Source organism: Salvelinus sp. IW2-2015, linkage group LG15 (genome assembly GCF_002910315.2).
Source record: "Salvelinus sp. IW2-2015 linkage group LG15, ASM291031v2, whole genome shotgun sequence".
Classification (NCBI taxonomy): Eukaryota; Metazoa; Chordata; class Actinopteri; order Salmoniformes; family Salmonidae; genus Salvelinus; species Salvelinus sp. IW2-2015.
In genome coordinates this window covers 21939601-21960609 of record NC_036855.1, presented here as the reverse complement: position 1 = coordinate 21960609, position 21009 = coordinate 21939601, and the positions used below count along the sequence as shown (strand labels likewise).

The 21009-nt window shown below is 40.8% G+C and overlaps 1 protein-coding gene across 3 annotated transcripts; it reads right to left on the bottom strand.

The window, feature by feature from the left end:
- Positions 1-811: 811 nt before the first annotated feature.
- On the bottom strand, positions 812-19085 carry LOC111974996 (beta-1 adrenergic receptor-like). Of its 3 annotated transcripts, none has more exons than XR_011481011.1 (3): positions 17135-19085; positions 3257-3617; positions 812-2566 (listed from the first exon to the last, which is right to left on the bottom strand). XR_011481011.1 is itself a non-coding variant. In XM_024003126.2 (3 exons), the coding sequence occupies exons 2-3, from the start codon at positions 18481-18483 to the stop codon at positions 3527-3529; spliced, it is 1440 nt and encodes a 479-aa protein (XP_023858894.1). In that variant the 5' UTR covers positions 18581-19085; the 3' UTR covers positions 812-3526. The 3 variants fall into 3 exon arrangements, 2 of the variants coding, with proteins under 2 accessions (XP_023858894.1, XP_023858895.1); XM_024003126.2 differs by having other exon boundaries at positions 812-3617; positions 17135-18483; positions 18581-19085; XM_024003127.2 differs by having other exon boundaries at positions 812-3630.
- Positions 19086-21009: the final 1924 nt, after the last annotated feature.

The following is a 21009-nucleotide window of genomic DNA, read 5'->3' as shown; positions in this document are numbered from 1 at the left end:
CCATAGCATCATAATTGTCCTTGCAGAACATACCAAACTGAATTTTGTTTGTACTTGTTCATTGGTGTTTATAATCATATTGGCTAGACACCCTGACTTTAAAAAACAACAAATGGCTCAATCCTGGCTTTGTCATTGGGTTAATCTGTCGTCCACACCACAGCGTCTTGCTTGGCTTTGGCCACCTTTGATATACTATGGCCTGTATAGTAGTAGTGTTATAAAGCACAGTAGGTTGTGTTGTGATTAATGAATACTTTACCGGCCTGCCACTTTTAAAAAACCCAATTGTAACAGGAATTACCTGATAGGAATCGAGTTGAACTCCAGTCCGGATAATTGTTTCCATCCCAAGGAGTTGAGGTTGAGGAGATAAGGATGTTTTTGTAGCATGACTGTTTCAAACCCCACGCAGTTACTGTGAGCATTATGCGGTCCAGGGTTTATTCCCCTATAGTGAGAGAGAGTCCAGGGTTTATTCTCCTAGAGCGAGAGAGAGACTCTACATCTAAATGTATCTCTCTTTATAGTCAAGATTCTGTCTCTCACACTCACTCTCTATCTGGTCTGTCTGTCTGTCTCTCACTCACTATTTCTTTGACCCTCTCTCAGCCCATCTTCTCTGTCTGCCCTCCCTCCGTCTGTCCGTCTGTGTCTGTCTGTCTGTCTCTCTCAATTTGATTCTCTCTCTCGCTCTGTTATGTCTCTAAATCTCTGTCACTGTCTGTCTCACTCACTATTTTTCTCTGTCTCTCAGTCTGTCCCTCTCTCTGCCCCCCTCTTTTTCACAATTTGACAAAAGTGAGAAGGATCATCGAAACCTTGTCATTTATTTCAGTTGTACAGTCATATGTTTAGTGAAAGGTTTGTAGAGGTACACATTGTTAGAATTCATAATGATTTAGTTCATGACAATATTCAAGGTTCTTTTTTGGAATCACATCACTCTCATTCACTGCTTCGTCATCACACAATAAATAAGTTATCAGCTGCATGAGATGCAAGGAATTGTTACTAGATCTTATGGGTCAAAGCAATGTCTGTCGTCAGTGACTTAGGGCAGAGATGCAGATTGTTCTGCTGTGTGTACGAAGTACAATGAGGATGTATTTGGCTGTATGTCAGTACACCTGATGTGGGTACATTTTGTGTGGCTGATGTTACAAATAGTCTTAGCTTTTCATAGGTTGACATTGGTAGTCCTTGACTTATATTCATAATTGACTGTTTATTGCAAACAATATCTTTAGTTACATATAACCTTTTATAAAATATGTACAGTACCAGTCAAAAGTTTGGACACGACTACTCATTCAAGGGTTTTTCTTTATTTTTACTATTTTCTACATTGGAGAATAATAGTGAAGACATCAAAACTATGAAATAACACATATGGAATCATGTAGTATCCAAAAAAAGGTTGAACAAATCAAAATATATTTTATATTTGAGATTCTTCAAAGTAGCCACCCTTGATGACAGCTTTTGCACACTGTTGGCATTCTCTCAACCAGCTTCACGAGGTAGTCACCTGGAATGCATTTCAATTAACAGGTGTGCCCTGTTAAAAGTACATTTGTGGAATTTCTATCCTTCTACATGCGTTTGAGCCAATCAGTTGTGTTGTGACAAGATAGGGGTGGTATTCAGAAGATAGCCCTATTTGTTAAAGACCAAGTCCATAATATGGCAAGATCAGCTCAAATAAGCAAAGAGAAATGACAGTCCATCGTTACTTTAAGACATGAAGGTCAGTCAATGCGGAACATTTCAAGACCTTCGAAAGTTTTTTCAAGTGCAGTCGCAAAAACCATCAAGTGCTATGATGAAACTGGCTCTCATGAGGACCGCCACAGGAAAGGAAGACCCGAAGTTACCTCTGCTGCAGCATCGGAAATTACAGCCCAAATAAATGCTTCACAGAGCTCAAGTAACAGACACATCTCAACATCAACTGTTCAGAGGAGACTGTGTGAATCAGGCCTTCATGGTCGAATTGCTGCAAAGAAACCACTACTAAAGGACACCAATAAAAAGACAAGACTTGCTTGGGCCAAGAAACACGAGCAATGGACATTAGACCGTTTGAAATCTGTCATTTGCTCTGAGTCCAAATTTGAGATTTTTGGTTCCAACCGCCGTGTCTTTGTGAGATACAGAGTAGGTGAACGGATGATCTCCGCATGTGTGGTTCCCACCGTGAAGCATGGAGGAGGAGGTGTGATGGTGTGGGGGTGCTTTACTGGTGACATGTGATTTATTTAAAATTCATGGCACACTTAACCAGCATGGCTACCACAGCATTCTGCAGCAATACACCATCCCATCTGGCTTGCAGTTAGTGGGACTATCATTTATTTTTCAACAGAACAATGACCCAACCCATCTCCAGGCTATGTAAGAGCTATTTGGCCAAGAAGGAGAGTGATGGAGTGCTGCATCAGATGACCTGGCCTCCACAATCACCCGACCTCAACCCAATTGAGATGGTTTGGGATGAGTTGGACCACAGAGTGAAGGAAAGGCAGCCAACAAGCGCTCAGCATATGTGGGAACTCCGTCAAGACTGTTGGGAAAAAAAGCATTCCAGGTGAAGCTGGTTGAGAGAATGCCAAGAGTGTGTAAAGCTGTCATCAATGCAAAGGGTGGCTACTATGCATTTATTTTGATTTGTTTAACACTTTTTTGGTTACTACATGATTCCATATGTGTTATTTCATAGTTATGATGTCTTCACTATTATTATAGAATATAGACAATAGTAAAAATAAAGAAAAACTTTTAAATGAGTAGGTGTGTCCAAACTCTTGACTGGTACTGTATGTTAATGGTTCTGGTTATTACCAGTGTTATTTAGGCTGATCACTTGATAAGAACACTTATATTTCAAGTGCAGTTAATCAGGTTGATTTGGCAGTGAAGAGGTTAATGACATGAACACTGAATAGAAAATGTGTTGCTACACTATGGACATTACTGGAGAGTAAAGACATATAACACGATATTCCTGTGTTAAGTTGACAAGTTTTCCATGTACAGATAGTGAGGATATAATAAATAAATAACTTTGCATTAGATAATGTACACCATTTATTCTGATTGCCCACTTTAGACCAGAGGCCACACACATTGTGCATGAATGTCTACGGTGTATTACTGTTACACATCTGCAATCATTCCTGGTTGTAAAGAAAGAGTTTATCCTATTGTACACAGTATGCTGTGAGCGTGTTGGTGGCAGACAAGGACAGGATACCTCAGTTCATGATGATGATTTAATGCTGGGTTGCAGTGAACAGTCTTCCTCAGGGTGCTGTGTTGACACAGTTAGTCTTCAAGTCTTGTGATCTGGACCTTTAAACTGGTGCCGCTCCCAAACATCCAGGCCAGCCAAACCAAACTGCCCAGTTCAGTTCTCCTCCTCAGGGTCTTGTAAATCTTCCTTGCTCATATTCACCAGGGCCAGTGCATCTGCATTATTAGGTTGTTCTTTGTGCAGTATCATCTCAGCCATTCCAATCTCTGCTCAGTCAGTTGTGAAAGTCACTGCTGGGGTCGGCCTTTTGTTGTTTTGAATTTCTTGAGATTCGTTTCCAAATCTTTCACCCATCCTTTTCCTGTAATGTGAAACTGAGTGAATAAGGATAAATTAGACTTTTTGGGCTTACTGTATTGAGTCATATTCCTGTCATTTTTCATATTCTGAGACACTGTCATATTCCAAACTTTGTTAAAGCCTATGATTCACTGAGAACTAAGAATGTCATTTTGGTTAATGAGAATTTATTTAGAGGAATGTTGATGCCCTATTAGCCAAAATATACTAAGCACAATTTACTGTAATGGTTATAAAAAAGAGCAATTCAGAACCATCAGAAAGTGGTTCTTGTAAGCAATGGTGAAATATTGGCTATACCTCAAAATACATTACAAAATAAATTACATTTCAAAGTTTAATTTAAATATGACTGATTTACACTGACCCCCTAAAATAATACAATTGGTTTTGTTTTTCCTGCCTTGGGGAAGATGAAAACATTTTTACATTGATATGACATAACTTTTTGGGAAATGTATATATATTTTTGAAATAATGGAATTGGAATTCTTAACATTGAGATCAACCCTGAAATCGATCCAACCATCTTATGTGTCACTTGTGATTTAAATTTGCTTTGCAATATCAGACTTGTTGTTTATCCCATCGTCCCATGAAATCCCAAGCACATGTTGTTCTTTACTATTAAAGCATCTAGACAAGAAGGCCAACTGTCTCATCAGGAGATGATGTGTTTGTTTGACTTGGCAAATGCACATTGGGAGAGATGACTCTAACATGGTGGAAGGAGGTTGAAATGTGTAACCCACATTACCATATTGAACATTATGTGATTTGGGTTCACTTCAGACTGGGGAACAATAACAGTTTGTTTTACTGCTTATTTGATTTTGAGCTTTTGAATGTGTCTATCCTGATTGATTAATGCCCTTCCTATTCCCATCAATCACTTCATGGTAGTGTGTACTCTAAGGGTTCTCTTTCCCACAAACATACTCCCTGCTCAACCAATCCTTTTATCAAAATGCCAGAGATTCTGATCCTATCAACTTTACAATACATGTCTACACAGGAAAATATAAACAATGCCCACCATTGCTTTGTTGGAGAAATCTAGAGAAGTACCCTCATCCCTTATACAGCAAGTATTGTACTTTCACGTGGACTTCTGAGGGAAAGAATTGCCTGTGTAGTTTAAAACTTTGTTAAAATTTAGCTTTCGCTCCATCACATAGTCTCATGCAGAGACATCCATCATTTGAGTGAAGTGTATTTTCTTTTACAGTACCTGTCAACAGGGTAAAGTGTACTTTGTGGTCAGAAAGTGAGGTGGGGCCAAAGGGATTATTTTGCAATCCTGTCCAGTATAGTGGAAGTGCCAAATATGTTGATTCCAATGATTGATGGCATTAAAATATTTCAATCAAGTTGTTTGCAGTTTCTTAAGAACCACCTGGAGCACATATGGTTCCTTACCATTAAGAACCTTCGAACGCGTAAGTTGGAAAGAAACAATCGATGAGATAAAGTTAATTTAAATTACTTGCCATTTTTTTAAAACTTTACTCAGCTGTAGACAGTGAAGTAAAACTTTGGCTTAACATTTGGATTTGTCCCATAGTGAACTGCTTACTCAACTCCCACCATTTTCTTCTTGATGCTTTAGATGTAGGATTGGATCAGATACTCACATTACCATGCTCCTCTTATCCTGTTCCTCATTTTATGCTCCCCGAGGTTTGATCCCATCCTAATCCAACAAAAGACTCCTAATCTATATTGTGCAGGTCTCAGTTATTGTCAGTGCTCACATATTAAAAGGGTAATGCTTGGTCTGTCATGGTCGACTGCACATTAAAAGAGCTCTTTTGCAATGGCCTCTCTTAGAACGGCATTAACATTTTGCAGTTGTTCTTTGTATAGAATCCTGACCATACTTTTGATATACAATACTTGTCACTCGCTGTAATCTGAAAAAGTGACCATTGTGTTAAAGATTGTACAATGTGATTTATTTGAGACAGAATGGAAAGGCTTAGCCTTAGTACATTCATCTGTAAGCAGATCAATTTCCTGTTTCACTAGTTATTTTTTGTGACTATCCTGCATGCCTGTAGTATAACTGGAATGTATGTACAGTGTATTTCATGCAGCATTGATCCTGTCATGAGAAAAATCAATGAATATATGAACTATTATGACTAGCCTTTCTAAACATTGACTGTACTTACAATGGCATTTTACAGTTGATAATGCTGTTTAACTGACAAATTATCTAAAACAGAGTACAATGTATTTGTTTATTCATATCAATACAGTGCTGCATTCTAGTCTCCAGGAGCAGGGATGTAGATTTCACACTTAGCTGTGTGGCATTACACACTCAGCATGCAGTTCTATTAAAGGACTCAAGCATCACCAATGTCTGTTTAAAATAGTTCTGGTGGCACCTAAAGTGTGTATAAATGTTTTACTCAGTCATTTGGAGTAATAAGCCAATTTTGGCAGGTGCTCTGAGTCACTCAGTATATTAGGCAGGCCTGCAGATGGACATATTTCCACCGCCTCTACGCTTCGTGGATTCTATCCAAAAGCTATTTCTTGCCTGATATAGTTGCCATGCCAAACAAATGGAAGCTGAAACAACAACAGAATTTCAGAGGGGTAAAAGTGTAACGTGTCTGAGCAATTCAATTTGCTTTGAACATAAACATTTGAGAGTTGTGTCTGAGTTCACACTGCCACAACATGTTGGCGTTCATTACTTGTTGTGATGCCTCGTGAGTGCTATTTCACGAAAGCCATTACTGAACTGAATATAGGTGCTGCACAGAAACTTCTTAACCTAGGAGTTCTGTGGATTTCATGTGATATTGTCACGCCCTGACCTTAGAGAGCCTTTTTATGTCTCTAGTTGGTTTGGTCAGGGTGTGAGTTGGGGTGAGCATTCTATGCTTTGTTTTCTATGTTTCTTTATTTCTATGTTTTGGCCGGGTATGGTTCTCAATCAGGGACAGCTGTCTATCGTTGTCTCTGATTGGGAATCATACTTAGGTAGCCCTTTTTCCCTCCTTTCGGTGCGGGTAGTTAACTTTGTTTGTGGCACTATAGCCCTGTAAGCTTCACGGTTGTTTCTTTCGTTTGTTGTTTTGTTGGCGACATTTTAAATAAAAAGGAAATGTACGCTCACCACGCTGCACTTTGGTCCACTTCTTTTGACGGCCGTGACAGATATCCATGCGATGTGAATTCTAGGAATCTTTCATCTGCTGTATTTTGGGAGGGGGATTTGATAACCATGCCTGACACACTACATGTTTCTTTTGAGGGACGTGGTGTTTGGATAATGCCTCAGTCTCAGTTGCATGGTAGCATACAGCTAGAGTTTAGTCCATCAGCCATCAGATGGACATTACTGTTCCAGACACAGCCGACAAAGAATTTCCCAGAAAGCTGCAATAGGTTCCCCTTTTTAAAGCCCTGGTATGACTCTGTCAGATGGCAATTTAAGCCATAACCTTTTAGTGCCAGGGCAAACACAAAAGTCAGTGCCACATGATTGCTAATGATTGCAAAGCCATTATAAAACCAACCTCTCTTCTAACATGCGTTTATAGAAGCCCTGAATTGTTTATGCTTAATTAGTATGATAATCAAACATTACATTTTTTGTGATAACAGCTTCTTTCTATTATACAGTCTTCCTCCTTTTGTCCCATGGCTGAACGGTGCTATTCTCTCAGTTAGGCTCCAGTGTTAACAAAACAGCTATGCACTCTTTGCTGAATGGCTCAATTGAAGATAACAATGAAATGGTGCTCCAGAAATCAAACTTGCAATATTGATTGTGTTGGCCTTGTATAATCAAACAATATTAGGGCACATTCAAATTAAAAGCATCTTTATTTTTTTATTAATTTCAGGCCTAAGGCTTTTCTCAAATCGAAATAAAAGCAAACCCTGCTCTAGAATTCTGAAGTTCTTCATGGCATTTAGTTCTTCATGGCATTTAGTTCTTCATGGCTGCATTTACACCTCCAGCCCAATTCTGTTCTTTTGCCACTAATTGGTCTTTTGACAAATCAGATCTTTTGCCAATCATTGGGAAAAATATCAGCATTGGGCTGCCTATGTAAATACAGCCTATGTTGCTTTTTAATAATCTGTATGTTGGGAGAAGTGTTGACTAAAAATGTATCTTTATTTTTTTCTGAAAACAAATACCCCACTGCCGTGCTTAAAGATAAGATTGACACAGAGGAATGTGTGTTCTATCACTAAGTGTTTTCCTCTCTCATTACAGTCTTATCACCTTCCCCCTGACCCATACCGAGCAGGCCACTGCAGGCCACTGCTTATGAAAGAGAATGAGTGTGTGATAACTATTACAAGAGGCTGTATGTAGCGCTGCCGCACCATGAGGACTAATGCAGTAGCAGCTGTCACTCTATAGATCTCCAAACAACATTACTGTTTGTTATGAGAAATTCTGAGGACATTAACTCATTTGTTTATTTTGCTGCTATGCGTGCTAGTTAAAAGACTACTGTATGGAATTAACAATTTCCATGTCCTATTCCATAAATGTCCTATTCCTATACTACATGATGTCCTATTCCTATACTACATGATGTCCTATTCCTATACTACATGATGTCCTATTCCTATACTACATGTCTTATTCCTATAGTACATGTCCTATTCCTATTCTGTACATGTCCTATTCCTGTACTACATGTCCTATTCCTATACTACATGTCCTATCCGTACTTGTCCTATTCCTATACTACATTTGAGAGAAAAAATTATTACCATGAATTGCCCATGTGGCATCGACTTTGTCAAGAACAATGTATAAGCAGTCATTTGTACAAAACTCTTCCCTATTTAGGGCTGTTTGTCATGCACTTTAATAAGAATAGTTATTCATTGTTAGTATTGTCCCACTGACGTTTCAAAGACCTCTCAACCATTATGAGACCGTCTGAGGTCAATACAAGCCCAGACAAACGATCACCCGGCTCCGAGTCGGGGCCAGCCATATCTAACCTGACATGTCCTCTATTCTTCTATCTAAAGTTTGTGCTGACATCACTCTTTGATCCCCGCTGTTGTCCCCTGCCTGTGTTCCAAGGGGTTGGGGAATAACGCTGCCTAACTCTTCCTGCTCATTTCCCCTCTCTCACACACACACACATATATATACAGTCCTAGCTGTCTCATTGTTTCTATTCTGTCTGCAGTGTGTTTGACACTTCTGTGACCATCACACACACGAGACAGACTGAAATGAATGAGGAGCACATGGTGTCTGACTATCCTGCCAAATCAAGTCCTAATCATGAATAATATCCTCTCAACCTGACTCTGATCTGTGGGAGTGTCCAGAAATAGCCCTGTCTGATCACAACCTGCAGCAGACACAGACCCCTGATTCATGCCGTGTCCTAGCCCAGTGGTTCCCAACCTTTTTCAGTTACTGTACCACCAACTGAATTCTGCTCTGTCTGGAGTACCCTTGAAGTAACCCTCATGTGCAATTTACCAGTAGGCCTATGGTCTCACGAGTCTTCTCAAGTGCCCCCTGTGGATAGGACAGGTACCCTCAGGGGTTCTAGTACCCCGGTTGGGAATCACTGTCCTAGCCTAACCACAGATCCCTGATTCATGCCGTGTCTTAGCTTAGCAGCCCTGCCTGCCGAGGTAATATGGTGCACACGCTTTATCATCCACATTCGATATACTGTCATAGCCACGGCCCGGTTTGTCTGAGACACATTGATCTTACTGACATTATCAAATCTATCTCAAAGCATTGCAGTGCGGTGTGAGTAGTATTACACTGAGCTATAGCCTTCTTTCTCAGGCTGAACTGGACGGGCTCTGCTCCTTTTAAGGAATACTTTTTATATGCTCTTAAAATGTCTCCCATGTTCCTGCCCAATTTATTGGATCTATCTGTAAAAGACCTCAGAGATGGCAGCATAAAAAAAAGCGTCTGCTAAATAACATGTATCGAGAAACAAATGTGACGATGCAAATGAACTGTTTGGATAAATAAAATTGTAATTGCATGTCACCAGCCTATACATATTAGTAGACAATCATCAGCTCCGGAGCTTTTGAAGTAATCTTTAGATCCAGTAGTGCATGTGTGAGAAGAAAGTGCATTCATAACGAGTCCTAACTGCCCCCAAACCCCCGCTGGAGATCAGTAAAGATAACATAGCCCACTACCCTTCAACTGATGCAGACAGCCATGAGTGCCCGCACTTGCTATGTGTTACACCCACCTCACTCTCCCTGCCTCCTTCCCTGTGTTTGTGCTTTTATTTGCAGATTGGGGACAGGTGGAGCTGATTGGGTCGTTAAGGTGACAAGTTGCACCTAGGTTTGGGATCAACTAGGAGATAAAAGTTCCTGGTGCCCAGTCTTGGCTCTCTCTCTCCACAAGCACCATTTTGTTTTGTGATCTGGTTGATCATGTTTTGGGATTAGGTGCACCCTTCAACACTTACACACATTTTCCCTTCATCCATGCATCTCCATTACATCCCTCACATGCCTACTTTCACACTTCGCAGGTTAGTTTTCCTTTGTAGTTTTATACTTTGTTATTTAATAAATATTTTTTGTTACTCAACTGCCAATGTGTGGACTCCCTTGCTTGTCACCATCTAAGAGCCAGGTTGTGACATATGGTTGAAGTTGTTAGAGGGAATTGGTAGTCATTAAAAAGGAAACCTGATCCCAGCATCTGTATAGTGTATGGAGTGACTCTGCAAATTGGATTGGTTTGGTAAGACATGTTTAGCAGTCCAACTGTAACCAAACCGTGTGCTCCCTTTGCCTACTTGTCTTGTAAATAGCGTCTCCCAGTGAGTGGAAGTCTTGTGGCCCAGTGATAAAGCTTTATCAGCTGCGGGTGGTGTTGGACAGGCTGCAGAGGGGCCCCAGCAGAGGCATACAAACCGCTAAACTATTGGGAAGCTTCTCTATACAGGCTAAACATTGATCAGCCCATGATGCTCTGCATGAAACATTCACACTTTCATTTGGTACAGTTTGGACATACTTTACTGTTGTGTATTTTTATAATGCAGCGCCTTTTTCATCAAAGATGTTATATTCATGTTGTTTTCTTAGCTATTTTAACCTTCAGGTTCTAAATTGATAATCAACTGGTAGTTAAGGTCCCACAACACAGTAAGATCTGGTGTTAAAGAGCATGGTAGCGTACAGCTACATATACAAATCAGATCAAACTTTATTTGTCATATGCGCTGAATACAAGTGTAGACCTTATCATGAAATGCTTACTTACAAGCCCTTAACCAACAGTGCAGTTCAAGAAGAAAATATTTACCAAATAAAGTAAAAAAATAATAAAAAGTAACACAAAATAACAATAACGAGGCTAAATACAGGGGGTACCGGTACAGAGTCTGTGTGCGGGGGTACAGGTTAGTTGAGGTAATTTGTACATGTAGGTAGTGGTGAAGTGACATAGATAATAATCAGCGAGTAGCAGCAGTGTACAAAACAAATGGAGGGTGGGGTATGAATGTAAATAGTCCAGTGGACATTTGATTAATTGGTCAGCAGTCTTATGGCTTGGGGGTAGAAGCTGTTAAGGAGCCTTTTGGTCCTAGACTTGGTACTCTGGTACCGCTTGCCGTGCGGTAGCAGAGAAAACAGTCTGTGACTTGGGTGACTGGAGTCTCTGACAATTTTATGGGCTTTCCTCTGACACCGCCTATCATATAGGTCCTGGATGGCAGGAAGCTTGGTCCCAGTGATGCACTAGGCCGTATGCACTACCCTCTGTGGTGCCTTATGGTCAGATGCCGAGCAGTTGCCATACCAGGCATGATGCAACCGGTTAGGATGCTCTTGATGGTGCAGCTGTAGAACTTTTTGAGGATCTGGGGACCCATGCCAAATCTTTTCAGTCTCCTGAGGGGGAATAGGTTTTGTCGTGCCCTCTTCACGACTGTCTTGGTGTTTGGACCATGATAGTTTGTTGGTGATGTGGACACCAAGGAACTTGAAACTCTCGACCCGCTCCACTACAGCCCCATCAATGAGAATGGGGGCCTGTTCGGCCCTCCTTTTCCTGTAGTCCACGATCAGCTCCTTTGTCTTGCATCGAGGGAGAGGTTGTTGTCCTGGCACCACACTGCCAGTTCTCTGACCTCCATCCTATAGGCTGTCTCATCGTTGTCACTGATCAGGCCTACCACTGTTGTCATCAGCAAACTTAATGATGGTGTTGGAGTCGTGTTTGGCCACGCAGTCGTGGGTGAACAGGGAGTACTGGAAGGGACTAAGTACACCCCCTTGAGGGGCCCCAGTGTTGAGGATCAGCATGGCAGACGTGTTGTTGCCTACCCTTACCACCTGGGGGCGGCCAGTCAGGAAGTCCAGGATCCAGTTGCAGAGGGAGGTGTTTAGTCCCAGGGTCCTTAGCTTAGTGATGAGCTTCGTGGGCACTATGGTGTTGAACGAGCTGTATGAATAGCATTCTCACATAGGTGTTCCTTTTGTCCAGGTGGGAAAGGGCAGTGTGGAGTGCGATTGAGATTGTGTCATCTGTGGATCTGTTGGGGCGGTATGCGATTTGGAGTGGGTCTAGGGCACAGGTGTCAAACTCATTCCACGGGGGGCCGAGTGTCTGCGGGTTTTCGCTCCTCCCTTGTACTTGATTGATGAATTAACATCACTAATTAGTTAGGAACTCCCCACACCTGGTTGTCTAGGGCTTTATTGAAAGGAAAAACCAAAAACCTGCAGACACTAGGCCCTCCGTGGAATGAGTTTGACACCCCTGGTCTAGGGTATCCGGGCGAATGCTGTTGATGTGAGCCTTGACCAGCCTTTCAAAGCACTTCATGGCTACCGACATGCTACGGGGCGGTAATCATTTAGGCAGGTTACCTTCGCTTACTTGGGCACAGGGACTATGGTGGTCTGCTTGAAACATGTAGGTATTACAGACTTGGTCAGGGAGAGGTTGAAAATGTTAGTGAAGACACTTGCCAGTTGGTCCGCGCATGCTTTCAGTACACATCCTGGTAATCCATCTGGCCCCGCGGCTTTGTGAATGTTGACCTGTTTAAAGGTCTTGCTCACATTGGCTACCGAGAGCGTTATCACACAGTCATCCAGAACAGCTGATGCTCTTGTGCATGCTTCAGTGTTGCTTGCCTCGAAGCGAGCATAAAAGGCATTTCGCTCGTCTGGTAGGCTCGCATCACTGGGCAGCTCGCGTCTGGGTTTCCGTTTGTAGTCTGTAATAGTTTTCGAGCCCTGCCACATCCGACGAGTATCAGAGCCGGTGTAGTAGGATTCAATCTTAATCCTGTATTGACACACTGCTTGTTTGATGGTTCGTCTGAGGGCATAGCGGGATTTCTTATTAGTGTCCGGGTTAGTGTCCCTCTCCTTGAAAGAGGCAGCTCTGGCCTTTAGCTCGATGCGGATGTTGCCTGAAATACATGGCTTCTGGTTGGGATATGTACGGTCACAGTGGGGACGACGTCGTCGATGCAATTATTGATGAAGCCGATGTCTGAGGTGGTATACTCTTCAATGCCATTGGATAAACACGGCTACATATACAGTTACATATACAGCTACATATACAGTTACATATACAGCTACACATACAGCTACATATACAGCTACATACAGTATACGGCTACATATACAGCTACATATACAGCTACATACAGTATACGGCTACATATACAGCTACATATACGGCTACATATACGGCTACATATACAGCTACATATACAGCTACATATACGGCTACATATACAGCTACATATACAGCTAGCGAGTATACGCTACCATATACGGCTACATATACAGCATACACATAAAGGCTACATATACAGCTACATATACAGCTACATATCAGTTACATATAAGCTACATACAGTAACAGTTCACATATACAGCTACATATACGACTACGATAATAGCTACATATACGGCTTACATATACAGCTACATATACGGCTACATATACAGCTAATATATACGGCTACAATATAACAGCTACATATACAGCGTACATATAACGGCTTACATATACACAAGCCACATATAGTACATATACCAGCTACATATACAGCTACATATCCACGCGGTCACATATACCGGTTACATATTATCAGGCTATCATATACGGCTACATATACAGCTACATATACGGCTACATATACAGCTACATATACGGCTACATATACGGTTACATATACGGCTACATATACAACGACAGAAGCACAAAATTACTGATGTGGATTTTTTGTTTCTCTAAGATATTTGTTTCTTAGAGAAAAACCATGGACATCTGATAGTAATTTGTATAAGGTTGACATGAGCTGGATTCAAAGATGGATTACAGGTAACATAATATGATACCAGCAACTAGTTAATCTACAGTGTTTAAACAAATTACTTTGATATTTATGGATCAAGATAATGGAAATATGCATATTACATTTCCCATTATGTTACAATGTTATATTCCCACATCAGCTTATCTTTGAATATGTAAGCATTGAGTGTATTTATTTATTGTACATGGTTCTGCCAAATCTATTTTAGTCGGACACAGCACCTTGATGTATTCAGAACTTATCCAAATATGGATTCTCCCTGATATTCAACATGCATGCCCAGTGAGCTCTATGAAACATGTGAGTGAAAGATTCAAAGAGATTGTTTGATTTACCAAAAACTTATCCCGTCTCCCAAAGGAATACCGCTAAAACTACAGATACGATCCTAAACATGCCCTCTGGATTGCAGCAATTCAACCCGCTCCTGATGTGATTGCATTGTTCCATTTTTATTTTCATTCTTAAATAGAGATGTATTGAATGATTGACAGTACACACGCACGCACGCACCCACACACACCCACACACACACACACTTGTAAAAATGCTTATTTAACTTATGGTAGTGTATTGCAACAATATGACAGGAAAATATCAGATATCAATAGGCCTACATTGAAAAGACAATTAGGACTAAACTGAAAATGTATAGCATCTACATAATTTCTATTCCTGTACTTTGGTTGATTTCATTTCATTGCCCATACTATTTGATCTGTCTTTATTTTACAAGCAAATCTTTTCAGTTCAGAGCTTGCGTTGGTTTACAGTATGCTTGCAATTTTTTGTCATAAAACTGTCATCATTAATTCACTTTTAAAGTGATTTTCTCTTTAATACTTAACTGAAATAATTTAAGTCACTTAACTTTTTTTTTCTCATTTTGATACGGGAGGGTTGAGAATTTGTCGCCTTGCATGACAACAAAAAGCTTGTCTTTCACCGTTTTTGGGATTTCTAAACATTAAAAAGGTTCCTCTCACAGTATTTGATGGTATTAGCAGAGAAATAGGGACATTTGAAGTTCAGAGTGTCCTACTTAACAAAATATCTGTTGTGTTTTCTCCGATCATTCTTCACAGCTGTAGACCGTTAAAGATAAGAGGAGCCCTAAAGTTTAAGAAAACAATTTAATGCTCACATGTCAGACCACTGATGTAATAATTTTCTCCTACTACCACAGACATTACACATTTACACAGATTCCCAAACATACTGCCTGTCTTAACTGTGCCTGAACTGTGCTGTGGGCAATAGACCAAAACTTTCATCAGAGCTAAAATGTGCACAAGCATTTAATTTTGACCACACTGAGCACCTTACATGACTTAAGCACATGTAGACATGGACCATAGTGTCTTCTCAAGATTATCATTACCAAATCTAATAGTGCAAATGCTGAAACGTGAAAATGTGAGTTGGGTCGTTCCACAAAATGAGGGACTTTTGCATCCCTTTGATCTTTTAAGCAGACATTGTGCACCAATATTGAATTTTATATTCAATAAAGTTCCCTTTAAAGACCCAGTACAGTCAAAAACTAGATTTGTTATATTTCCACACTGAGGTTGGAATTTAATGTCAGGGCTGTTTGAAGATTGGCGCTCAGTAATGTGTTGTATTGGATTTGCACCAAACATAACACTTTGTATTCAGGACAAAACATTAATTGCTTTGACACATTTTTTTGCAGTGTTACTTTAGTGGCTTATTGCAAACAGGTTGCATGTTTTGGAATATTTGTATTCTATACAGGCTTCCTTCTTTTCACCAATAGTGGAAAAAGTACTCAATTGTCATACTTGAGTAAAAGTATAGATACCTTAATAGAAAGTTGCTCAAGTAAAAGTGAAAGTTACCGAGTAAAATAATATTTGAGTAAAAGTCTAAAAGTACTTGGTCCTAAATATACTTAAGTATCAACAGTAAAATGTGTACATCTTTTCAAATTCCTTATATTAAGCAAAGCAGACGGCACCATTTAATTGTTTTTAAAATATACGGATAGCCAGGGGCACACTCCATCACTCAGACATAATTAGCAAACGATGCATTTGTGTTTAGTGAGTGCGTCAGATCAGAGGCAGTAGGGATGACCACTTATTCTCTTGATAAGTGTGTGAATTGGACCATTTTCCTGTCCTGCTAAGCATTTAAAATGTAATGAGTACTTTTGGGTGTCAAGGAAAATTTATGGAGTAAAAAGTACATAATTTTTTTAGGAATGTAGGGAAGTCAAAGTAAAAGTTGTCAAAAATAGAAATAGTAAAGTAAAATACAAATACCCCAAAAAACTACTTAAATAGTACTTTAAAGTATTTCTACTTAAGTACTTTACGCCCCTGCTTTTCACTCAGTCAATTAAGTTAGTATTGTGGATTAACTACAATGTTGTTGATCCATCCTCAGTTTTCTCCTGTCACAGCCATTAAACTCTGTAACTGTTTTAAAGTCACCGTTGGCCTCATGGTGAAGTTCCTGAACAGTTTCCTTCCAAGTGTAATGCATAACTTCACCAGGCTCAAAGGGATATTCAATGTCTTATTTTCTTTGTTTTTATCCATCTACCAATACTGTAAGTGCCCTTCTTCGCGAGGCATTGGAAAACCGGTCTGGTCTTTGTGGTTGAATATGTGTTTGAAATTCACTGACTAAGGGACCTTACAGATAATTGTATGTGTGTGGTAAAGAGATGAGGTAGTTATTCAAAAATCATGTTAAACACTATTATTGCACACAGAGTGAGTCCATGCAACTTATTATGTGCTACTTGTTAAGTAAATGTTTACTCCTGAACTTATTTAGGCTTGCCGTAACAAAGGGGTTTAATACTTATTGACATTTAAGCTTTTAATTTGTATTAATTTGTAAACATTTCTAAACATCATTCCTCTTTGACATTATGGGGTATTGTGTGTAGGTATAGTGATACAAAAACTACATTTAATCTATTTTAAATTCAGCTTGTAACACAAGAACATTTGGAACAAGTCAAAGGGTGTGAATACTTTCTGAAGGTACTGTATCTCAAAAGCCACTGAATTGGTGGAAAGACCCAGTTATCTGTGCAATTTAAAAAAAATGCATTGTTTATAGTATTTTACTGCATGGAATGAGAAAATGTAGTGTGCAAAATTTGAAATCATAACAAGAAGAAACTTACAATAAATGTTCTGGTTCTGAGAAGTCACTGAACTGTGTGATGCCATTGGAGTGTGGGGGTCCTGGGGAAGGTTCCAAACTCTTATAGCTGCTCTGACTGCTGGCCATGCTCTCATCACCCTCAGGCGTGGCAGCAGCAGGGGGCTTCTGGAAAGAGGCCGCCCCTGCCTCAGCCGAACCCAGGAAGCAGGGACATCGTGTCCGCAGCTCCTTGTAGAAGATGTTAAATCGTGGGGTGGAAAACCAGGGGCAGCCCAGTAGGTTCTTGAAAGCAGTGCGGAACTCAGGGCTCCTGCAGTAGATGATGGGGTTGAGGCCAGAATTGATGTAGCCCAGCCAGTTGAGCAGGCGGAAGATCTCTCCAGGGGGCACATTCCTGTCAAACACGTTGATTATGTTAGCCACAAAGAAAGGCAGCCAGCAGAGGGTGAAGGTGCCCATGATAATGCCCAAGGTCTTGAGGGCCTTGTGCTCCTTGATAACCGTTAGCCGTGAAGGCCTTCGTCTGGAGCTCCTCTTGCGAGCTGAGCTGGTGCTGCTTGTGCTGCAGGAGCCTCCATAGCCCAAGGGCAGGATGTTGTTACTGTGGTGGCTCAGCTGTTGCGTCTGCGGCACTTGGTACTCACTCTGGAAGCGCAGACGGATCTTGTCTATGAGCTGTACCTGTCGTGTGGCTATAAGGAAGACTTTGGCATAGACAAATATCATTATGAGCAAAGGGATGTAGAATGACACTACAGAGGATATAATGGCAAAGGTCCGGTTGATCAAAAAGTCACAGCAGGCAGGGTCCTGATAGCACAGCAAGGCCTTCGGGTCATCCTCTGCTCGCCAATACTGGTTCATGATGGGCACAAAGGATATCAGAGCAGACACAATCCAAACCACACACACTATTAGCCGGGCACGCCACTTATTGAGCAGAACCTTGTGCCTGAGGGGCCTTGTAATAGCAATATAGCGGTCCACTGCAATCACGCAAAGAGTCTCAATGCTAGCCGTGACACAGAGCATGTCTACGGAGGTCCAGAGCTCACAAGAGGTGTCACTCAGCTGCCAGTTCCCCGTCAGCACTATGGTGGCCCCCAGAGGGACCACCAGGACCCCCATGATGAGGTCAGCACAGGCCAGGGACATGATGAAGATGTTAGTTATAGTCTGTAGCTGGGATGTGCGTGCTATAGCGATGATGACCAGCAGGTTGCCCACCACGATGGTCATGATGATGATCACCAGCAGTAGTAAACTCCAGGGTCCCGCTGCAGGATGATAGGGTCCTGTATTGTTGAGGAAGGGGGTCACAGTGCTGTTGACCGCATAGAGCACTGTGCTACTCAAGTTGAAATCCATCTTCATAAGCAGAGAGATACACAAAGTGAAATATATTTTTCATGTATTATGTGTAAAAAATTACATTTTGTACTAGCATTTTTAAAGTCAAACTCACAAGAATTTGGTCTCTCTATGTCACATCCTCTCGCTTCTATTCATTCAAAGCAAACGTAAAACAGCTGGTCAGTGTCCAGATCCTCCAAACACTACCAGTGGTTTATGGATGTCTGTTTCCAAAGACCAAAAAAGGTTGTTGAGAAGTTCCTCTAATGTCGCTGACAACAACATGTTGTCTTGTCAGTGCAATGCATCCAAAATGTACAAATTAAAATAAAAAATACTTTACAATCCTTTTTGCTTATTTTGCCTTAGTTTTATACATCCATGGAGAGGATAGTGAAACAAACAACCAATTCAAGAAGTAAAGAAAAACTTTTCAAAAAGAAGGCCAACCCTTATACCTGTGAAATAAATCCAATCATACATACTGTAGTATTTGGCTGGAGCGCTTTTCGCTGTGTGTAATATGAGAGTGATGCCACACTGTCGAGAGCAAGCAGCTGTGACGCTGCTGCAAGAACCACAAAAGTCCACCAAGTAGCTGCCCCTCCCTCTTTGACTGTTTCTCCCTCCCTATCTCTCCACCCTTCTCTCTCTCTCGCTCTCACTGCGCTCTCTCTCTCTCTCTCTCTCTCTCTCAGAGCTGTAACCCAGAGTGCAGGTCGCCCTCAGCCTGCACTGGCTTTAATCACACCCTAGCTGAGGGAGGAGCTGTGAAGTGTGCTTGCCTGTGTGTACTGAGACACTGCTAGTCTTGGAGCAATCTGCGCATACTGTACAGTCACTACCACATACTCAATCCCCACTGGGCACACACTGGTTGAATCAACATTGTTTCCACATCATTTCAATGAAATAACGTTGAACCATTGTGGAATAGATGTTGAATTTACACATGTGCCCAGGGGATAGAATTTGAAATAAACCAATCACAGGCGATTCATGCCTGGAAAACACTCTAAGATACTCACTTTCAAAACCTAGCAGGTATCTACTAGTTAGTAGATCATTCTTGTATGAGGTAAGGTTTCATTCAGTGTGATCAAGTGCTGCAGCTTCTGGTGTTCCTTTTTAGTCTTGATGGAGCATTGCCGGAGGTTACGTGATTTTACTGTAGGTTAACCCATGACTTTGCTGACATCACCTGATAGTGCCCACGACTTGACAGACTTGTTCGTTGCTGGCCCCATTAAGATAGACAGCTCCCTTTTATTCTGTGGCCTTTAAATTATGTAACCGATTAATCACTGTCACTTGCATGCTGTACAGACCTTTTTGAGTTGCTCTATATATTGTTACAGATGGTATTGGAATTGCACAAAAAACGTACAAAAGTTCACATATTGTTTGTCACACTTTCAGTCCTTCCTCATTCGCTGGAAAATTCATACCATCACTTCTAATCCCTGAGGAAAATTGATAGGTTTCTTGACTGGGCATGTGCTTCAGTTGTTTGTTGACACACTAACACAATTTGTGGTAACGTTTCTCTAACAAGTGTAGACCGCAAGTCAGGACACCCCCAGCTGAAAAGGAAACCAGTGCCCTCCCTCTGACTTAGTACACCAGCACTAAAAATAATAGATTGTTATCTTGACATGACTCACACCAGCTAGTACATTGAGGAAGAACAATCAAGCAAATGCCTGGCATGCCATCCACCTCAGATAGCCGTGGGGGTGCTATGGGGTGTTGTCATCGTAGTTCCTTCTATGGACAGTTCTCTAACAGAAGTTTCCAAATGCCTTTTACTAACTCAGTGTGTATCTGTCACAATGATAATGTAATTTCTGTTTCTCTAATTCAATTGGGGTGAGAACAGTACTGCCCCTTGCCTTTTTGTACTCCAAAACAAAATAATGTTTACATAAATCCATTGCTAATTAGGAACTTGTTTCTAGGAAATGAAAACCGGCTTCTGACTGTTTTTTATCTTGGATAAACATTTGGATTTATGTTTGAATTATTCAAACGTTCAGAGGAATACAAAACAGAACATGAGGGACTCCTCTGCTAAAATGGTCATTAATAATGATAAGAAACATTAACTATTTACTTATGACTTTCATAGATCACGATCTTCACTGACGCAGCAGCTTAGTTTAGGTACCTTGATCAAGGACATGGCTGTAGGATCAATCCGTTGCTTATGCAGTAACTCCTTTACTGGCTGCAGGGAAAATTAGTGGTTTAAATAGACGATGTATCAAACCAGAGATCAGATGACTGGCATCTCTTCTTTTGGGATATTACGTCCTTTATGGATTCCATACCAGTATAACAGTACTGTATGTTTATTGATTTGCCTTTATTAACCATAGTAAAAATAAAAAAAAGGTGAATTATATATGTACAGTGTATGGCTGTCTGCATCTGTACTCATTTGTTATATGGGTAATAAATGCTCTCTCTAAAGTAAATGTTCCATTAGGGTCATTCCAACAATTTGGTGCCTTTTGAGAAGTGTGGCTTTTTGATTTTACC